At 37.0% G+C, this 20,535-nt stretch overlaps 1 protein-coding gene across 2 annotated transcripts in view; it reads right to left on the bottom strand.

Moving 5' to 3' along the window:
• The window catches only part of VWA5B2 (von Willebrand factor A domain containing 5B2), a 1,682,718-nt gene that overhangs the window by 1,279,242 nt on the left and 382,941 nt on the right, over positions 1-20,535 (bottom strand). For both annotated transcript variants that reach the window (XM_044070629.1, XM_044070630.1), the window contains one exon: positions 17,102-17,280. In XM_044070629.1, the coding sequence (XP_043926564.1) occupies positions 17,102-17,240 (139 nt within the window). In that variant the 5' untranslated portion in view covers positions 17,241-17,280. The remainder of the gene's footprint in view (positions 1-17,101; positions 17,281-20,535) is intronic.

Raw genomic sequence — 20,535 nt, 5'->3', positions numbered from 1 at the left:
GCACATCTCTATGCAATCTTCATCCCTCCCTTCCCTGTCATTGGAGAACAATCGAAATACGAGATCTTCCTTGTGATGCCCCTTTTTATTATTGGCCAATGATTCTGTGATGCTCGGCATGTCTGCCCTCTCTTCCTGCATTGTTGCTAGTAGATCTCTTGTCTTCCTGTTAGACTCCTTTGACTGTAAATTTATTCAGATATGTTTCATGCCATCTTTTTTGTTTCTCTGTTGTGTTCTATAGCCTTTCGTTCTTCCTTTATTTCTTTCTTTCATTCCTTCCTTTTGACTAATGTCTGAGTACCTACAATCTTCCTCTGTTTCCATGACACTATTCCCCTCTTCATTTTAGTAAAAGGTTCAGTCACTAAGATGTACATTTAAACCCTTGGTTTGAGCAGCACCATCTGTGTCTCTCTCCGTCTCTCCTTAGGCCTAAGATGGTGATACCTACCTAGTATCCTTATGCTGCCTGCCAATCCATCTGTTATTCTCTGTTCCTTGTCCATTACCATTGCCGATAATTACATGCCTAATCCTATCCTCCAGGAGTTTGTTGTCTGCTGACACCAGTAACATTTATGAGAATATGACTGCCAACCAAATATTTTTGTTTCTATCTGTCACCTCCCTGGCCTTTCATGCTACCAGCTGTCTGTTTGTTGGTGCCTACCTGCACAGATTCATGCATCCCGGTACCCTCTTTGGTAACCAGAGACCATTTTCACTGAATTCTGGTCTCACATGTTTTTCTTGCTGAGACTCTTTTTCCCTTTATTTATTTGCTTGCTTGCTTTATTTATAGATTTATTTATGTTTCATTTTGTTTGATTATTTACTTATTTTGATTTGTTTATATATGCATGCATTTGTTTACATATGTTGACCCTAAATGTGCATCTGGAAAGTTCATTTTCAGTGGCGTATGTGAAGCAGTTTCCATGTAAAATGATATAAAATTGGAAAACATGAACTAAAATGATTGTAACAAAGACAGAGATGTAGCAAAATAATTCAGTTACACAGTTTCAGGACTGAACAGGCATGCAACTTGTATATGTAGATTATATAGATATATACATATACCTGCATGCAGGCATGCATACAAATATATATATATATATATATATATATATATATATATATATATATATACACATAGATATAGATTTTATATATATATATATATATATATATATATATATATATATATATATATAAAACTGAAATTTCATATTGTTGAATTTCCTAACACTGAGACCAAAATATCTAAATCCCAAAACATTAAAAACCCAAAACAATGAAAACTCAGAACATTGAAAGTGTGCTTCAAAAGACTGAAAACTACAATGCATATCTTAATAACATCCTCTCCACCTATAACAACACCTAACTAACAAACACATTTTCTACTACATTTCTGCAGGGGGGCAAGACCCCGCTGCACCCCCCCACACCCACTGTAAATTAAATATACCAACTCCAACATCGCACTACAGTGGAAAAAAGTAAATTTCCTAACCTCACTGTATCACAATCACCATACACTGAGGTTAGGAAATTAACTTTTTTCCACTGTAGTGCAATCTTGAAGTTGGTATATTTAATTTACGGGGGTAGGGTGCAGAAACGTAGTAGAAAGTATGTTTGTTAGTTAGATGTTGTAGGTGGAGGAGATATTACTTACTTGTGCAATGTAGTTTTCAATGTTATGAAGCACACTTTCAATATTCTGAGTTTTCAGTGTTTTGGGTATTCAGTGTTTTCAGTGTCTCAGTGTTATGAAATTCAGCATTATGACATTTAAGTGTTCTGAAGTAGAACTATATATATATATATATATATATATATATGTATATATATATATATATATATATATATATATGTATATATATATATATATATACATACATAGGTTCATAGTTCATAGGTTCATAGGTGTTTACTAGGCTAATGGCCACAAGGGCCTTTTTAAGTCTAGCCATGCATCCCAAATCTCTGACAAGTTCTGATACCCTTGATAAGTGTAAGTAAGGGCCTGGGAGAGGAACCATTTACAGGTTACCTGTGTCCATTAGAGACATAAGTGCCAAACCAGGGATGAATTTCTGGTTTCCCATCCAATTGTCCAAGTTGTACTTGTATTGGGTTAGGGAGGAACTCTGCTTCACATGGCTGGGGAGCCTGTTCCATAGAGGGGTAGTCTCTGGGATATATACCTATCTCTCCAACAGGTCCTATTTATATCACAGGTAAGGTTTAAGTTTTTAGAATGGGTAATTCTGGTGCTGTTTGTTTTGTGGATATGCAGGAGGTCCATCAGAGTGTGGTCTGACAATGCCCTGTATGCCAGGCATAGATCTCTCTTCAAAAGCCTGTAGGAGACAGAATACAGGTGTAGGGCCTTGAGGCGGTCTGCATAGGACATTTTACTTACACTCTGTATTCTTTTAGAGAGGCACCCCTGTGGACATTCCAGCTCTTGGATATGCCTACTTAGGTATATACCAAAGGGGACATTGTACTCAATGATAGGTCTAATGAAAGCCAAATACAGTGGAAAAATGCCTTCCTTGGACTTAGATACCATACCTTTGTTTATAAGTTGTGCAACATAGAATGATTTCCTCAGCACTGTAGACACATGATGGTCAAAGGCTAGATTGCTATCTATATGTTTCCCTAAGTTTCTGAGTACTGGGTCAACTCTAAGGGGTGTGTTGTCAATATGATAGTTACCAGGGATGGATGACTTCCCAAAGGATACTATTATGCATTTCTTGGCATTTAGTTTTAGTCCATGGTTCTGACACCAGTTGTTTGTCTGTCCAAGCCCCTGCAGGTGAACATTTGTGTTAGTGTGAGATAAAAAGATCGCTCTTAATTTGCACTCATCTTCAAATTTAGTCAGCCAGAGACCACTGACATTGGGCTTGACATCTGAGAAGTAAATGCCAAAAAGGAGCAGTCCAAACACTGATCCCTGAGGGACTCCATTTGTAACTGGCCTCTTTGTAGAGGTGGACTCCCCAATTCTAAATTCCTGGGTCATGCTTTGAGCCAGTAGGGTATCCAACAGGTGACATATGGGTTTGTACCTAACCTCTTGAGTTTAGCAACAATGCCCAAGTGGGGTATTGTGTCAAATGCATTGGCTAGGGCAAGGTAGGCTGTGTGAATGATTTTTCCCTCATCCATTGCTTTGGTGACTTTTTCAAAGAAGTCTACCAGGTTGAGTAGGCATGATCTGCCCTTGACAAAACCAAACTGGCTTGGGTCCAATGTCTGGAAGTTTACTATATCTCTGTTGAGCATCTCTATGATAATTTTTTCCATGGATTTACATATAAGACTATTAAGACTTATGGGTCTGTAGTTTCCAGGGTCTGTAGATGGCCCACCTTTGTGCAGAGGAATGACTGTTGCCTTAGCCTATAATTACTATATATTCAATCCATCATTCAGCCTTACACTACTAAGAGACCTCTGCAATGTTTATTCTTCATAACGTAAACTAACAATGCAGGATACTCCCTGTGTTTATACTGCATTGCTAACAGTTGGAATAACATGCCACTCTACCCAAGAACAGATTGCAACCTGAAAGACTTTAAATGCTAACTCAGGCAATGCCTGACAGATAAATGGCTCTGCACCTGCACCACCCCTGGTTAAAATGGTGCTAATATGAGTATATGAATTTGTGCCATAACTCTGTGTTGCACAAAACTGAATGTACTATTATCACAATATACCTTCCTCTGTCATCTCATCTCCTTTATCTTCCTTGTGCCTCTTCCTGTCCTTCCTTTCTATGGGCTGCTCTATCTCTATATCTTAAAAAATATATTCATATATAACCCATGTAACTATTATTAAAACTGTTAGTAAATGATGTAACTGATGACAAGAATGTCTGAATAATGGAAGTGTTGCTCATGGAAGAATCTGACTGTAACTGAAACAATGCAGATGATGTCCATGACATCTGTTTAATGGAGTTTTTCTGCATGGGCCGCTGTTAAAAAGGGGCATTACTCATTTGTACTGTCCTAATAAGCAAATGCCATTAATTAAATAACTAAAAATATATATAAATATATGCATGCACACACACACACACACACACACACACACACACACACACACACACACACACACACACACACACACACACAGATATACACATTCATAATGCACATAATATACATGCATTATATGTGACTGAATTATTGAATTACTTAGCTTTAATGTAAATTCAATTTTAGAACAGACACCATTTCTGCATGCAGTGTGGGTAGTATGTGTTTGTGTGCTATTTTGTCTGTAAATACCGGAGCATGAATTGGAAGGAATAAAAACATCTTTTTAACTCTATGAAATGGAAAAGGACAAGTTAAGTTTCATCACAGGTATTTTACCTCTGACATTGGAATTTTAAGGAGTGTTTGAAGAAGTGTTTGTTGGGACTTATGTTGATTGGTAGTTCCCTCTAATGTTTGGCAGTGCAGACGGCAAGCTTTAAATCACCATATGCTATTATTAAAACTCTCTTCTCTCTTTCAACACTCTCAGCTCCTTCACTTTGTACCTCTGTAATTATTTCTACTTTATAACTTCTTCATCCCACATTTACAGCTTGACAGACCTTGCCATTGTCTCTGCTATTTGTCTCATTCCTGTGCTGTCCCTTATCCATTTACCTTTTTCTCTTCCTATAAACTCTCTCCACTGTTTTTTCACTTTTATTCTCTAATACTCCCATCTGGCTGAATACCTCTCACTGCTAATTTGTATTAGTCTTACATGGCCACCTCTGGTTCTGTCTCCCTTCATATCATTCTTTGTTGACTGCAGTTGTCCTTCTGCCTGGCTTTCTTCCCTTTATTCTATCTCTTTCTTGGATGTATCACCACGTTTGTCCTTTCATCAGCTCAGCACCACTCTTGTTCCCTGTGTTGCTCTGATAATCTCTACTTACATCTCTTAACATCTGCCTGTCCCTCTTTTCCCACCCCTCCCTACCCTGCCTACTGTTCTCATTGTACCTTCTCCTCTGCAGTCCTTCTCTGTAAGTCCGCTGTTATTTTTAGTTTCCATATTTTCCTCTGAACCACCCTTATTGTCTTGCAGATCCAACACACTCTGCCAGCTCATAGAGAAATGTTTGCCACACATGGCAAACATGTAACCCAGCTGTCTCCCGCTTTCATTGCTAAGCCTGCTGTGGAAGCATACAGTGCTCTGTTAAACAGTATCATTTGTCTACATGTAAGTGGACATCAGTCTGTATTATTGCTATTTTCAAAACACTTTAATGAGGGTTGGGAGGGTGGCCTAATGGTTAAGGTGTTTGTTTTACAAACACAAGGTGCAGGGTTCGAGTCTCGAAAGGGATAATTGGCTAGGCTTAAAATGGCTCGCAAGGGCAGTTGGCCTAGTGCTGATCTATGAACCTATAATCTGTTGTATATGAAGTGCTTTTCATCTTGCCTTTTAGCAAGACTTTTTCAGATAACAGATACTTTCAATACAATAAGTTATATACACATTTTATTTATTTTTATTTATTTTATTTTACATTTGTTGGTCCAGCTGGATATATGTCCATTTTCAGTGGAGGCATAATCTGTTGTATATGAAGTGCTTTTCATCTTGCCTTTTAGCAAGACTTTTTCAGATAACAGATACTTTCAATACAATAAGTTATATACACATTTTATTTATTTTTATTTATTTTATTTTACATTTGTTGACCGGGCTAGTCCAGCTGGATATATGTCCATTTTCAGTGGAGGCCCGGGGAGAAAAGCTCCAATGGTTATAACAAGTATAGGGAATACAAAAAATAACAAAGCAAAACAAAACAAAAATTAAGCATAAAAGATAATCAGACTTTAGTATAGGTAATTTACAAGTCAGAGGAAATATACATAACAAGATAGTATTCCTAAAAAAGTTATTAAATAATTGCAATACGCAATTTGATAATATCAAAACATAGTGTAAATAATACATAGTCATACTAATATCGATGTCAAAAATTTTTTTATTTATTTTTTTATAATATATATGAGATAAGTTATATCCACAAGGATGTTATGTCAGTGGGGATCAGTCAGGATGTAGTATAGAGAGAAGGAAGTATTGTGGTAGAGGAAAGGAGGAAGAAAGGTTAATCAGGGTTGGTACAGGAGCAAAGCCAGTGTTTATTAAGATGGATTCTCAGTTGTTTTTTAAAGAGTGGAAGAGTGGACAAAGATGAGATATTGGGTGGAAGTTTGTTCCACATTTTGCCAACTGAGTTGGAAAAAAGACAATCTCCTGCAGCATTATTGGGTTTGGTACTATTAACTAGTAGTTTATCTGAATAACGTAGTTGTTTCAGGTTGTTGTAGGGAGTAAGGAGGTTAGAGAGTATTGGTGTTTTGGATGGTTGATATAGAATGTTGTGAGCTATTAAGAGCTGTTGATAAATAAGCTTGTTAGGAAGTTCAAGCCAGTTTAGTTGTTTTAAGTTCAGGCAGTGGTGTGTTCTAAACTGGGATCCTGTGGCAAATCGAGCAATGTTAAGGTAAGATGAAGCAAGTTTCTTAAGGTTACTTTTAGAGAGATTAGTGTAAATAGGGGAAGCATATAGAAGGGTAGAGAGGAGGTGAGATTGGGCTAAGGTGGTCCGGGCATCAGGTGTAAGGAAGGATTTGATTCTGTAAAGGGATCCAATCTTTTTGTTAACTACTTTTATTGTGTTGTTGATGTGACAATCAAAGTTAAGATTATTGTCAATAGTAATACCTAGTAGTTTTGTAGAAGAATCAGGAGTAATATGAGTGTAATCAGTGGAAGTAATAGAGAAGTTTAGGGAAGTAGATTTGTGGGTTGGTGAGAACAGTAGTAATTTGTTTTTTTTGGGGTTAAGGAGTAGACAACGGTCAGAGAACCACTGTTCAACAGTGGTAAAGGTTTTTTGGGTAAGAGGTTGGAGTTCAGCTTGAGAAGAAGCAGTGCAGATTATAGTGGAATCATCTGGATATTGTATGCAAGTGGTGTTAGGGATAGCTGATTGGAGGTCATTAATAAAGATAGAAAATAGAAGTGGGCCTAGGATAGACCCTTGAGGTACTCCTATAGAGATAGGAAGGAGGGTAGATAGTGAACTTTTCCAGAGTACTGCCTGCTGACGATTTTCAAGATAAGAAGTAAACCAAGTTAAGGAGGAGGGATCAAGTGCATGAGATTTTAGTATGTACAGAAGAAGTTTATGATTGACCATATCAAAGGCTTTAGATAGGTCTATGAAGAGAGAATATGAGAGATTATTGATGTTACGGTTATAGTTGATGGAGTTGGTAAAGGAGAGTAATGCAGTAGTGGTGCTGTGGGAAGGTCTGAATCCATGTTGACTATTGGCAAGTAGGTTATTATGGAGAAGGTGGTTTAGTAGTTGTTTATGGATACATTTTTCCATGATTTTAGCTATGGGTGATAAGAGTGCTCTGGGACGAAAGTTAGAGAAGTCATTAGACTTGCCCCCTTTCTGTAGGGGAATGATATGGGATATCTTCCAGATAGAAGGGACACTACCCTCCTTTATAGATCTATTTATTAGGATGGCAATGGGATAGGCAGTGGATTTAGCTCCAATTTGCAGGTATTCTGCAGGAAGCTTGTCTGCAGATGGGGTGGTAGGTTTTAGTTTTTGGAGTAGAGATTGGATATAGGAGGTAGATACAGGTTGTAGGTGAAGGGGAGGAAGAGTAGTTTTTGAACTAGGTGAGAGTAGTTTAGAAGTGTCAGGAGAAAGGTGGTTTGCAAGAGTTTGGATGGCATTGGTGAAGAAAGAGTTGAAGTCATTGGCTATTTGTGTGGGATTATCTGTGTCAGAATCCTGAGGGTTTGGTGTGATTGCTTGGCCTGGGGATAGAAGATTATTAATACTAGTCCAGAATTTTTTAGGTTCTTTTATGGTGTTTTTCTGTAATTGAAAGTAATAGTTCTTTTTATCTGTCAGAATAGCTTTTTTGGTGCTGTTTCTCAGCTCCCTAAAGTTTTGGTGGTCAGTTTGGTTTTTGGTAGACCGCCATTTATCCCAGGATTTATTTCTGAGAATAATTTTTTGCTTTGTATTCTTGGTTAGCCAGGGTGCTGCTTTCGTTTTGGTTCTAATGGTATGGCTTGGGGCATGGTGATCTAGGACAGATAGGAATGTAAAATTGAAGTATTCAACTGCTTCATTAAGTGGGAGATGTTTTAGTGGGGCCCAATTACAATGTATTAGTTCAGCTAGAAACTGTGCAGAGTTAAAATGTTTTTTTGTATGTAGAGTTTTATAAGTGGTAGGTAAGGTTAGGTTAGTTTTGTATCTAATGATATAGGTTAGAGAGTGGTCACTAAGATCATCTGGAAGGATGCCTGAGTTGTAGGTTTGTAAGGGAGTATTAGTAAGAATCCAGTCCAATGTGGTTTCAGTATTATTGGTTTTATTAGTTCTAGTGGGACTATTAATGAGTTGTTTGAAGCCATATAGGTTGATATGGGAAGTGGGGTTATTACTGTTACAGGAATGCCAATCTATGTTAAAGTCTCCTAAGACTAGTGTTTCTTGAGGGAGTTTGGTTGATAGTAGGTCAAGGATATGTTGAAGGGTGTTGATATTATTTCCAGGAGGAGATAAGCACAAATGATATTTATGGATTTAGTAGTATTGACTTGAAGTTTAGAGCTGATTACTTCAGCATTATTGTCTATGGTAAGAGTCAGATTTAAGGTACTAATTTGGAGTTTTGTTTTATACAGAATTGCTACCCCTCCTCCCTTTTTGGCAGTACGGTCGAGTCTAATGATGTTATAACCAGGTGGGGTGATTTCACTGTCATTAATTGAAGGCTTTAGCCAAGTTTCAGTTAAACATAAAATATCAAATTGATAGACTTCTAGAAGGGCATGAAGTTGACTAGTTTTGTTACAGATACTTCATATATTGAGATGGGCAATAGAGAGAGAATTGGTGGGTTTAGAGAATGAGAGAGATGTAGTTTTGTTTTGTATTTTGTGTGTAATTGTTTTATTATGATGTGGGCCTGGATTAGGATGAATATCTCCATCTAGTAGAAGGTGGTGGAGTATGAAATATTTTTGTTGGGGAAGTTTATAGGAGGAGTCAAATATTTTCCTGGATCTAGGTTTCTTGAATTTGAAGTGTGCTAGTCTATGGTATTTGGCTAATAGGTAGTTGGCTTGTGTGGTTGGGTTTAGGAAGGTAGGAGATAAATGTGTTGTAGAGGTAGAGGTGTATTTTGAAGGAATTGAAAGAGAAGAATTCAGTGGATGTTCATAGGAGGGTAAGAGGTAAGTAGATATAAGAGAAGATATAAGTAGCAGACAGATAAGTGTTTTAAGTTGTGGATGGATGGATGATATAGGCATATTACATTATATGGAGGTTAGTAAATAGGTGAGATATAGTTTAAAGGTGTGGTGTGGGGTAGATGAGAGAGAAGGAAGATAGGGGATAAGGTGGATTTGTAAAGTAGTGGGAGAGGTGTTAAGATAGGGGAGAAGCTAGGTTAAATTAGTGGGTGTGGTGTTGAGAAAGAGGGTTGGGTTAGTTAGGGATGATAGAAATCTGATTGGAGTGCACTGGATAGGGTGTGTCTATTATTGGTATAAATGTAGGACCTCTGGGGGCAGGTGGGAATTGGGGGCAGGGTAGGGGAGCAGAGTGAGCCCGCAGGGCGAACAGAGCGGGTAGAGACAAGAGAGTGAACTACTAAGGAAGACAATCAGTGGAGTGAGAGAATTTAGCAGGTAAGGTAGAAAGTGAGGAAGAAGTAGAGGTAAGTAAACAGGCTGGTATAAGGAAGATATACCTAACAGAGAGGTAGAGTATAGAAAGTAAGTTGAAGGAAAAGGGAGGGAGGTGTATAAGAATGTCTATAAAGAGAAGGACTTGAGAGAAAGAAACAGGGTAGGGAGGTCTATTAGAAAAATTAATGTAATGAGGTGAGATACACATTGGAAATGGTAAAGCGCCACCTAGTGTACAGTAACTGATTGTGACTGAAAGTTCATATACAAGGGTATCAGGCTACGAGAGAGGGAGTAAGGTTACTTTTAAAAGCAGAGAGTATTGGCTGTTTACAAGCATTAGGTAAAAGGATCAAAACAGGAAAGCTGGAAAGGTAGTAGGCTGCTGGCTATCCTAAATAGGGAACTTGCCTAGCATAACATGGAATTCTTAATCCTGAAATTAGTGAAACAATGGTCTATTATCCAGAACAGCACATACTTTCACTGTGTTAATAACACGGGCCTCCCAGGGAGCAGGAGGGTAGTTTCTTTTGTTTCAGGTAGCTGTTCTTATAATTCCAGGAAGGTGAGTTTCAGGTAATAGTTACTTGAATTTACTTGTGCTGCAAGCTGGATAGAATGGAAAGAGAAAATAAGTAAGGAAGATTATACAGAGATTAGAAAGCAAAAAGGAAAGCAGGTTTAAAGAATACAGTTCTATAAAATTTATACTAAACAATTACAATACTGATCTTCTTTTAAGTCATAAGTTCGTAACACACTTAACTTGCTTGTAAGCACCAACGATAACATTTTGAAACATAGGGATGGCTGTGAGTCTGGTAGCTCTACTAGTCAACACCAGTTTAGCTTTAAATTCAAAAACTCTACAATTACAAGTATTTATTTCGGTTGGATAAAGCTACATTAGCTTCTCTTTAGGGAGCAGATCTTAACAGACAGATAACAGTTGTGAAATATCTAAATACACTGCGACTACAAATACATTAAACAGAAAAGGAATTATCAGATCATGAAGCTGCCGACATGCTTATTACTAACGCCGTGAGCAGGTACTGAATTTAATAACACTGTGGAAGTAGTCATTGGGATGAATGTTATGCTACCCTAGAAGTTATCATATTTCAGAATCAGGGTTTTGCCTAACGCCAATGCATTGCTTATGTACGCAAGTAACGCATTCAGTAAATAGAGTCGCTTAAGGGGCAGAATGAGAGAAAAAGGATTATATTCCTTGTAAACCGCAAGCACTTATGAGCCTCGTTAACACAACTCTACTTCTGTAGGCAGAAACAGCGCTCTCTATTTAGAGTCGCTTGAAGGTTAGGTAATTATAAAAAGTATACATGACCAGGTGGTCGTCTACAGCCTAAGCCACAGTCACAATGTTCCGCACATACAGGGTGCTATAGCACTCAGTCAGTAGAGTCGTTACAGGGGTGAGTGAAGGAAGAAAGAATATAATTAAGGGATAAAAAACACCTACAATCAAAGTCTGATGTGCATAGCTGTGGAATTGCCGGCTAATTTAGTGCCCAGCAATAGAGATCACTTCCGCAGCAAGTAAAAGAAACAGCGCTCATTAATTAGAGTCACTTGAGGGACAAGTGAATAAAAAGAATAATACTTCAGTTAGCCATCTACAACTTATGCCAGGGCATAATATACTGGTCATATAGGCAGATGTAGCGCTCAGTAATTAGAGTCACTACAGGGGCAAATGACCGAGAAACTGTACCTAACGTACATTAGTTAGGAGTGAAATTAAGGGAAGCTATCCACAGCAACTCCAGTAGGAACAATACAAACTATTTTAAAGTTGGGAAGGCTGAATGGTTAACAGGATTAGATATTTAAGAGTTATAGGGCACTAGATAAATGCATGAGTCACTAAACAGTAGCCGACTTTTATAATCAATTACCCTTTGGTCGACGCTTTGATTATACAAGACTGTAGGGTAAGCGCATTGAACAAACAACAGTATTATACTCTGCCAGTAATTGCAGACATGAATGAGTCAATATTATGGTATAAAATAACCTTATAACATGCCACTAGTGTCGTTCCCATGTACAAACATTGTGTAGAACACAATTAGTCACATGATCAATTTAAAAGCAGTAAAGCACACACTTTTTCACTACAACCATCCCATAGCATTCCATCTGGCATTTAACCCCTCAGCTCCCATTATACAAACTTTTTTTACTCACTAAATACTATATAAAAAATGATTATAATTTGTATATGCATACTTATACTAGTTTATAACAAACTTACTTTCACACTTAATATACTTCATAATGAAATTATTTATAAATTAGCACAGACTAAACTTCATCTGTTTAAGCTTCTCAACTTTAAAATGCTGAAAATGGAAGACATTTCGTTCAGACCAGGGTAATGATATGCATCAGTATGGAATCGCCACGACAGTTCCAATCTTTCTAGCAACAATGTTTCTGGGCCACCCCTTCCATCTGGTATGATGCAGTCTATTGCTCGGAATTTAAAATCCTGTTGTGGGTATTCTTTAATATGCCTTGCTATTTACTAATAGCATATTGATGTTCATAGACTCGTTCTCTCAGTCTCCTCTCCGTTTTGCCTATATAGAAGGCTGGGCAACTTGGCACAAAGCTGCATACACCACTAGCTTAGATTGGCAATCTAGCTTGTGCTTTCTCTTATAACGTTGCCCCCGATGGTAAAGTTCTGCTCTATATCTGTATATTTTCATTACTGTTTCCTGAATCACACGGCTCTGTAATACTCAGAGCAATCATAACAATGTTAATTTGCCTCATGCTGAGACTAGCTTAACAGCAGAATAACAAGGGAACAACAGAACATCTGTTTTGTTGAATAAAAACATTGCCCACTCCTCGGGACTTATTGGGGCTCCCAACCTTAACAACTGGCTTGTTGAGCCATTGTCCTTAATCACAAATAATACATCAGGAATGCGGGAGCAACCAGCTGGAGGATCGAATCGAATCGCTTACAACATCTGGACAGTATGATGTGGAAATGTAAGAAATTACAATCGGAAGTTTCATACTTCCGACAGTGTATTAGTGAAGAGATAGTGCCCAAAGGACTCAGAGTGTGCCATTATCCAACAGCTTTGGTGGAAGGCTCAGCTTTCCATAAAGAACTAACTGCTTTATTTAATAAACAAGGCTTGGAGTTATTAGAAGTGATGTGTAAGAGCTATCAGCTTCAAGTAGACAATATTATACGTGAAGCCAGTGCTTTGGATAGTTCTATTATTATTTACAGTACCATACTTTTCCATATGTTTTCCTTGTCTTCATACATTACTATTTTATTCATCTGCTTCTCACACCCTTGTTCTGTTTCCCTTCCACAGCATTCTGGTTATTGTTTACCTTGTCTGTGTTCCTTCTACTGTCCTCCTGCTTTGTTCTAATCCTCTTTCATTTTCCCCCAATAATCTGCCATAGTTTTTTTTTATTGCATCCTACATCCTTCTTTCCAAAATTTTCCTTCTAGCACATTGTTATCTTTTGTGGAACTTCAGTTGAATCCTGCCGTTGTCATCTCAGTTTTAACTCATAAACCACCTGTTATGTCTTTCCAGACCAGGTTTTACTACATTTTTCCATGGGGGCTGAGATAAGCCCGTCCAGGATAAACTGCTCATTATCCTGACAAAGTCTCCCCAATCCCCCAACTAGCATATTGCTTTGGTCCTTATTGTACCTACTGGTATAGCTGTTGAAATGTCTGATCTTTTTCTTTCTCATGCCATTGTACTTGGCATTCATACCATTTCTGAGCACGGTACCATAGCGACTGGGCATTTGTTCATTGCTGCTATCTTATTGGCCCTCTGTATTTCTTCTTGTGTGGACCCTTCTGTCAGTCACTTGTTGTTATCTTTGAACCATGTTGGAGTTTTTCTCCTTTTGTGCCAAGTCAGGCACTGCTAGGCCTGAACTTGTGAAGCTTAGATCTTGGACAGTTTTCTCGCTCACCAAACTCTTCATTACCCTCTTTTTCCCACAGCTGATGCAGTTAATGTATGAGACCCCTCCAGCTGAATCTGAATAATTATTTTAACATAAATATGTAATATTTAACTTTGCAAGAACATTTTCATTTTAAAATTTAATACCTGAAAACAGCACATGGATTGTGACTCCATCCCTGCTAGTCATCTGTGTTTTCTAAAAGTAACTTGAGTACTTTCAAGTAAAAAGATACAGATGACATTATTTATTTCTGAATTTTGAACTGAAAACTAACTGTTGATTTTAAAATAAAATGCAGGTTTATCAACTCATACTGAAAATAACCTATGCTGTACATTTTACAGAAAATACATTTTTAAAAATGAACTTCTTCAAAAAAGACAAATATTTTCAACAGGTTTCACAAGTGTTTCTGAATATAGCATTATTTGTAATTGATGAACTAATAGCAGCCCTTTGCACTGCACATCTGTCCATCAGCAAGACAATTTCCTATTCTGAAATAAAACTTTCCCAAACCATGCAGATGTACACATACACTCATATATTTATGTATAGTTGCACACACAGAAACATACACACACCGACAGACACATACATACGCACAAATACACAGTCACAGTATCTGTCATTTAGTTAATTATAGCCCTAATTTAAAATGCAGTCTTATCAAAATAGGTGACTGTCACCAGAGCTTTATTTTACTGCAAAGTTTTGTGATGCCTCCTATTCATAGTAAACCTGTTATCCTCGCTGGAGGGCAGGGATGGAGCTGAAGAGCAGAATTCACTGCACAGAATGATCTGGACATGGCTTAAAACAGGTGATGGATTCCCTTGATGGATACATGCATGGAGCAGGGAGCAAACTGATAAAAGGGTATAGATGTCTCACATAGTGTCATCGATGCTCACATCACCACCTAAGGGGAGGTGTTAGGGCCTTTCATGCAAAAATGCTCTCTTGGCCAGGATGCAGGCAAAAGCACCAAACTCTGAAGTTTGCATAGATATTGGAAGCATTAGATGAATCTTGCCCTAGGGGATCTGAAGGAATATTCTTGAATGTATGGGCTTGAGTATGACAGGAAGAGGCTTGATGGCTGGCAGGTAGAGGGGGGAAAAGAAGAAAAATATGTGGGAAGCTTCCTGGAATGGAGGTAGGGCTTGCCCCTCAAAACAAAATATATGATTTTGAAAAGTAGCTTAATCAACTTGATACTGACTTACCTTTTTGCTATGAAGTTTTAAAAAGAATGCTAAATATCACAAACACACACACAAGGTTCATACTAGGCTAACTGCGGTTAACTGGTGGTCCATTTTAAGCCTAGCCAACTACCTCACGTGAGATTCAAATCCTGCACTGTGTGTCTGTAAGGTAAACACCATAACCATTATGCCAACCTCCCACCGCCATTGTGCCTGCAGACGATTGCCAGATTTTGCTACACAGCCCTGCAACAGCTCATTGCAATACTAAACAGCACTACATGTTTTGCTTTTAGCATTTCCTTCTTTGTTTTTAGCTGCTAACGCGTTGAAATGTTGAAACTCATCAAAAGCATACACTGCCATAATTAATAGTGTAACAGGTTTGTTATGTTTGCTTTATACATTTCTATACTGAGCTGGTAAAAATGACATTCACAGATAGCAATGTATCAGGTAGTGCAGAAGATCTGAAGCTTTGCCTTGTTAATAAACTTATCCCTATTCTAATGGTGCAGGGTTTGAATCTTTCCACTTGCATTTGCCTCAGTGTGATGTTGAACAAATCACATAACCAGCCATTGATTTCTAGTAATTGAGATTTTGGGCAGGGTCTTTAATGACCTCCTAGACTGCATCCCTAGTAATTACCCATGAACCTATATAATAAACTAAATGCTGGAAAATTATTTGCATGTGTACCAGTGAAGCAAATATGAAATACTCCACCCTCTCTAGTCCTGAAATATTCTGCACAGAGAGTCATGTCTAAAATAAAATTTGTGAACTTTATAATGCCTCTAGTTATCTATTGTGCCAGTCACTTATCAGCAACCTTAGCAGATTTTTTGGAATTGTTCAGCTTCCAGAATTGTCTCTCTCTCAAACAAATGTAGTCCCATCCAGCTGGAGACTATGCATGCTTCTGGTCAATATACTAACAAAAAAATATTTAGCCAACTAACTAAATTCCACTTAACATAAACTACAGCTATGAATTATGATAAAGAACACATTTTTAAGTCAGATTCAAGCACATTTTGAACAAAATAGTGTACATTATACAGCTTATGCCTAGCTACACCTGAATCCTTCCCACCACTCTGCATCATACTGGCCATCCCAGTTCCCTCGTCCATTACTGGGTCTACCTACTCCTCCTCTCTCCCTCACACTTCTCTGAGCAAGCTGGGGTCAGCTTGGATAATATGGGTGTCCTGGGGTGGTGCCAGCAACTGCTTATGATTGCTTTGGGAGGTTTATGGCCTACCCTTATTTCCTTGCCTTCACCCCTGCATATGTCAGCATATTTGAGGGCTCTCCTTTGTGAACCATGATTATCCTTAGTGATCATTTCTGACAATTGCCCCCCCCCCGGTGGGAATGCCCACCCTCCCAGCCAAAACCTAAAATGCTTGAGCTAGTAATCAAACCTTGGGCACCTGGGCTGCAGTTAGAGCTTTATCTCTCTAGAATGACACATCTGCTGCTAAGTGACACTGTGGAACACACACAAGTTTGCTAATGCTGAAAAAAACAAAACAAAAAAAACATATAGGGTAAGAATGCTGTAATTATATTAATAGTTGTGATGATAACATCCACACTAGGCAGCTCTTTCAGCTAACAGGTGAAGAAAGGGAAATAGTCTGCATAGCCATGCTACTTCCCCCCATACTATCTTTCAGAACTAAAAATTCTAATTAAAAATCGTCATGTAGTTTCTTATTCTAAGCAGTAACTTACAAACATATATTAAAAGAGAGTCTTTTGCTAAAAAGTAGGCATAGTGGCAGTATCCCCCAAGAATCTGTACAAACATTTGTACTGCAGCATTGAAGGCCTACCCAGAAGATTTATGGTCTGTACATTCCTGATCACTTTACGTTACTGCTTGATGTTATGAGCAGTAATACAGCAAGCGAGTATCCTTCTTATTAAATTACTATGACTGATTTCTTTTGATGTTTGTTCTGACATATATATCTCAACAAAAGACACGCATACAAATTATACATATATACAAACACACAAGCATGTCCCTAGTCTCAAATTAATAATAGAATAGAGTAGTAGCTTACCATCTACTGCTTCATTGTCAGGATTCATGTATGTAAGACGAGCAGTTACTCCAGCAGAGTATCCATTAGCACAGGCTTTCACACTGGAGCTTTTGAGAAGGAACGGTGCCCAAGATGACTGATTTAAAAGGCCTGGCATTGCTTCAAGCCAGAGCTGTGTGGCCCTTCAGGCAGTAGGGCTGAAAAAATGAATAAGCATGAAACTTAACACATTGTGACATAAAAATACAAAATATCTATAATGATTCCACATGCACATACTTCTGTCAAGCTCACCGGGAAGAACAAAACTGCTACAGATAAAGGTCTGAACTGCAAAACTTGTAACCTAGGACTGAAGCAGACTTCCAACACTTATGAACCCAGTGACTGTTTGTTATAACTAACACTGAAAAGTTCAAACACCTTACATAATCTAATAGCTGTTATAAGTAATCCATACTCAAAGGCACACCAAGTGTTTTCAAAGTAGTATGCATAGCATAAAAGCTGAGGAGCTTCTAGATGCAGTTCACAGGGAAATACAGGGCAAGGTACTTAGAACCAGCTTTAAATGTATATTAATTACAGATGTTTGCTTATTTATAAGTGCAAAATATAAACAATAAATACTGAACAAACTACATCCCCCAATTTATTCAAAGAGTTTTTAGTCTAAATAGGAACATATATTACATAACATACATTTTGAAAATGTCAGACTTCATAGTTTCCTTTTTTCACTGTAAAGCATTCAAACTGCAGTAAGACTTTGATCTCTGTACAACTAATTATAAATCAGGTGTTCGAGTATGCTTCCTTGTGCATATTTGATACATATTAGACTTGGAGGGGCATCTTTTTCTGTATTATAGATTGCAGTAGATGGACTTGTGTAACCATTGATATTTGTTCCCTCTTCACTCGTATTCCACAAAAACAACTGATTATGTAAAACATTTTTAAAATTCATTTTCTAATTTTAGTTTGAGTCAAATCAATTTGTGTTGTGAACTACTCAAGTTAGTGGTAAACAACAATTATTTTTTTGTTTAACAAACATGTCTACAGACAAATCAAAGTTATAGCCATGGGGTCAGCAGTGGCTCCCGCCTTTGCCAATCTAGTATTGGGTTGGTGGGAGCATGAAATATTTTCAACCCTAGTTATGAAATTTAAAATAGTTTATTATAAAAGATTTATAGATGATTTGTTTTTGATTTTAGAAAGTAGTGAAACAGAGGCGAACACTTTGATTTATGAGATGAATTAAACTTCAAAATTCCTGAAATTTACTAAAGGGGAATGTGGACATGAATTAGCTTTTTCGGATGTGTACTTGAAATGGAATACTATTACAGACACTTTTGAGAGTAGAATTTTTAGAAAGGGTATTTTTAGTAACTATTATTTAAATTACTCAAGTAATCATCCCAAGTTTATTAAAAACAACATTCCTATGGGCCAATTAATCAGAGCCTCAAGAATGGCATTAGTGGACAGCGATTTTGAAGAAGATGTATTATACATCACTGACTTGTTTAAATTGAGTGGACATGATGTTAATATGTTGTTTAGAACAGTCAAAGAGATTAGGGTCTATATTATATGATCGGAACTTTAGTTAGTCGAATAACTAAAGCTCGATCTCTAAATTTCAAAGTCCCAAAACTGCGAATAGCAGTTTCAACACAGGGAAACAATGCCATTGTCCCAAAAAAAAAAAAAAAAAAAACATTAAACAAATCAAGTGGGGGGGATGTGCCCCCTGCACCCACTAACTAAATATACCAACTCCGAGTTCGCTCCACATTGTAGAAAAAGCAAAATCCGCATAACAGACAAACAAATTGTTTCGCTGTGTGGAAACTCCCTCTCACTGTTTTGCGACTTCGACATTTAGTAATCGAGCTTTAGTTATTTGACTAACTAAAGTTTCGATCATATACTATAGACCCATTAGATCAAAGAGAAAATAAATTTTCCCTCCTATTTTGTTGAAATGTTTTCATAAAGGGACCCTTAAATATAACTTGAACAACAATAACACAGTTAGATGTAATGTAGATATGACTGTTGATAGGGGTAATATATGTTCAATTATCCACAAAAATTATGAGGAAACACAGATTTAATTAAAACAGTGGGAACACATCCCAAATTTGTTTTTAGAAATTCTTACAACTTAAAGAATATTTTGCAGAGAGATGATACTAATTATAATGACCTTAGATTTCTAAGTACTAAACCCAAAGGTATGTATAAATGTGGTCAATGTTCCATTTGTAGGTTTATTATGGAAGGGCCATTTTTGTTGTGAGAACATTTGAATTATACCATTCCAATACCAGGGATATTTACCTGCAAATCCAAAGGAGTGGGTTATATTAGTGTATGTAAAGAATGTAATGTTTATTGCATTGGTATGACTACCAGAACACTTGAAGCCTGAGTTAAGGAACATCTTTATGCTATAAAAAATAGAAATGATAGGAATGCATTATACTGACACTGCTTGGAATGCTATAAGTTTCACAAGTTCTTGTTCACGGTAGTTGAACATGTACCTTTAGATAGGAGGGGTGGTGACATAAAGAATAGAGTAGAAAAAAAGGAATCTCTTTGGCAATTAAAACTAGGAGTTGCTTTATTTCCTGGCTTGAAAGGGGCTATTAACATCAAATGTTTTTTAAAAGATAGAAGCTTGAATGTTTTAAAGTGACTTTATGTTACTGGCTTTTTGTATACTACTTCTATATTATTATTCATGTTTTACATCTTATATACATTTTTATTCTTAAAATGTATCTTTATTAGTGTAAGTATTTTAATAATTAAATGTTTTAATGTGTTAATTTGGATGATTAGTATAACATATATATACTGCTTTTGCAATTGTATTGTTCTGAAGAAGTCCCTTCATGGATGAAAGCGGTGACTAAACACTTTATATGCTAATAATTTGGCTGTCGTCCTTTTGAGTGTTGAGTGGATATATTTTTTTGTTATTTGTCAAGGCTATTTCCACTTGTGGCTTTCATTTTATCAGTACATGTACTTAGTATAACTTTATGGTTTGTTATCAAACCAAAAAAGAGAGAGTGGAATGGAAAAATGTAAAATTAGCATGTATAAATATGGGTAGAGGGGGTGAAGATTATCAGTCTGGAGGTGCAGAGGGATTACTGCCAAAAATTTATTTTTAGTTATATTTAGGTGAATTGTGTTTCATTTGTTTTTCATATTAACACTTGCATTCTTAAGGTAATACTGTCATACAAAAAAAAAAAAAAAAAACGAAAAAGCCAATAGAAAAACACTTTAATAAAGTAAAACACCTTCAGTAAGCACTTTCGTCTCTTAAAATCCAATGGGACTTCTTCAGACTGAACGTAATTCATACAATGTTAAACATTTATACAATTCAAAAGAATCACATGACCCAAAACTAATTA

This window comes from Protopterus annectens, chromosome 4.part1 (assembly GCF_019279795.1).
Source record: "Protopterus annectens isolate FY-2018-M chromosome 4.part1, PAN1.0, whole genome shotgun sequence".
Taxonomy (NCBI): Eukaryota; Metazoa; Chordata; order Ceratodontiformes; family Protopteridae; genus Protopterus; species Protopterus annectens.
Note: the sequence above shows the minus strand (reverse complement) of the source record. Positions and strands in the feature narration are given on the sequence as shown.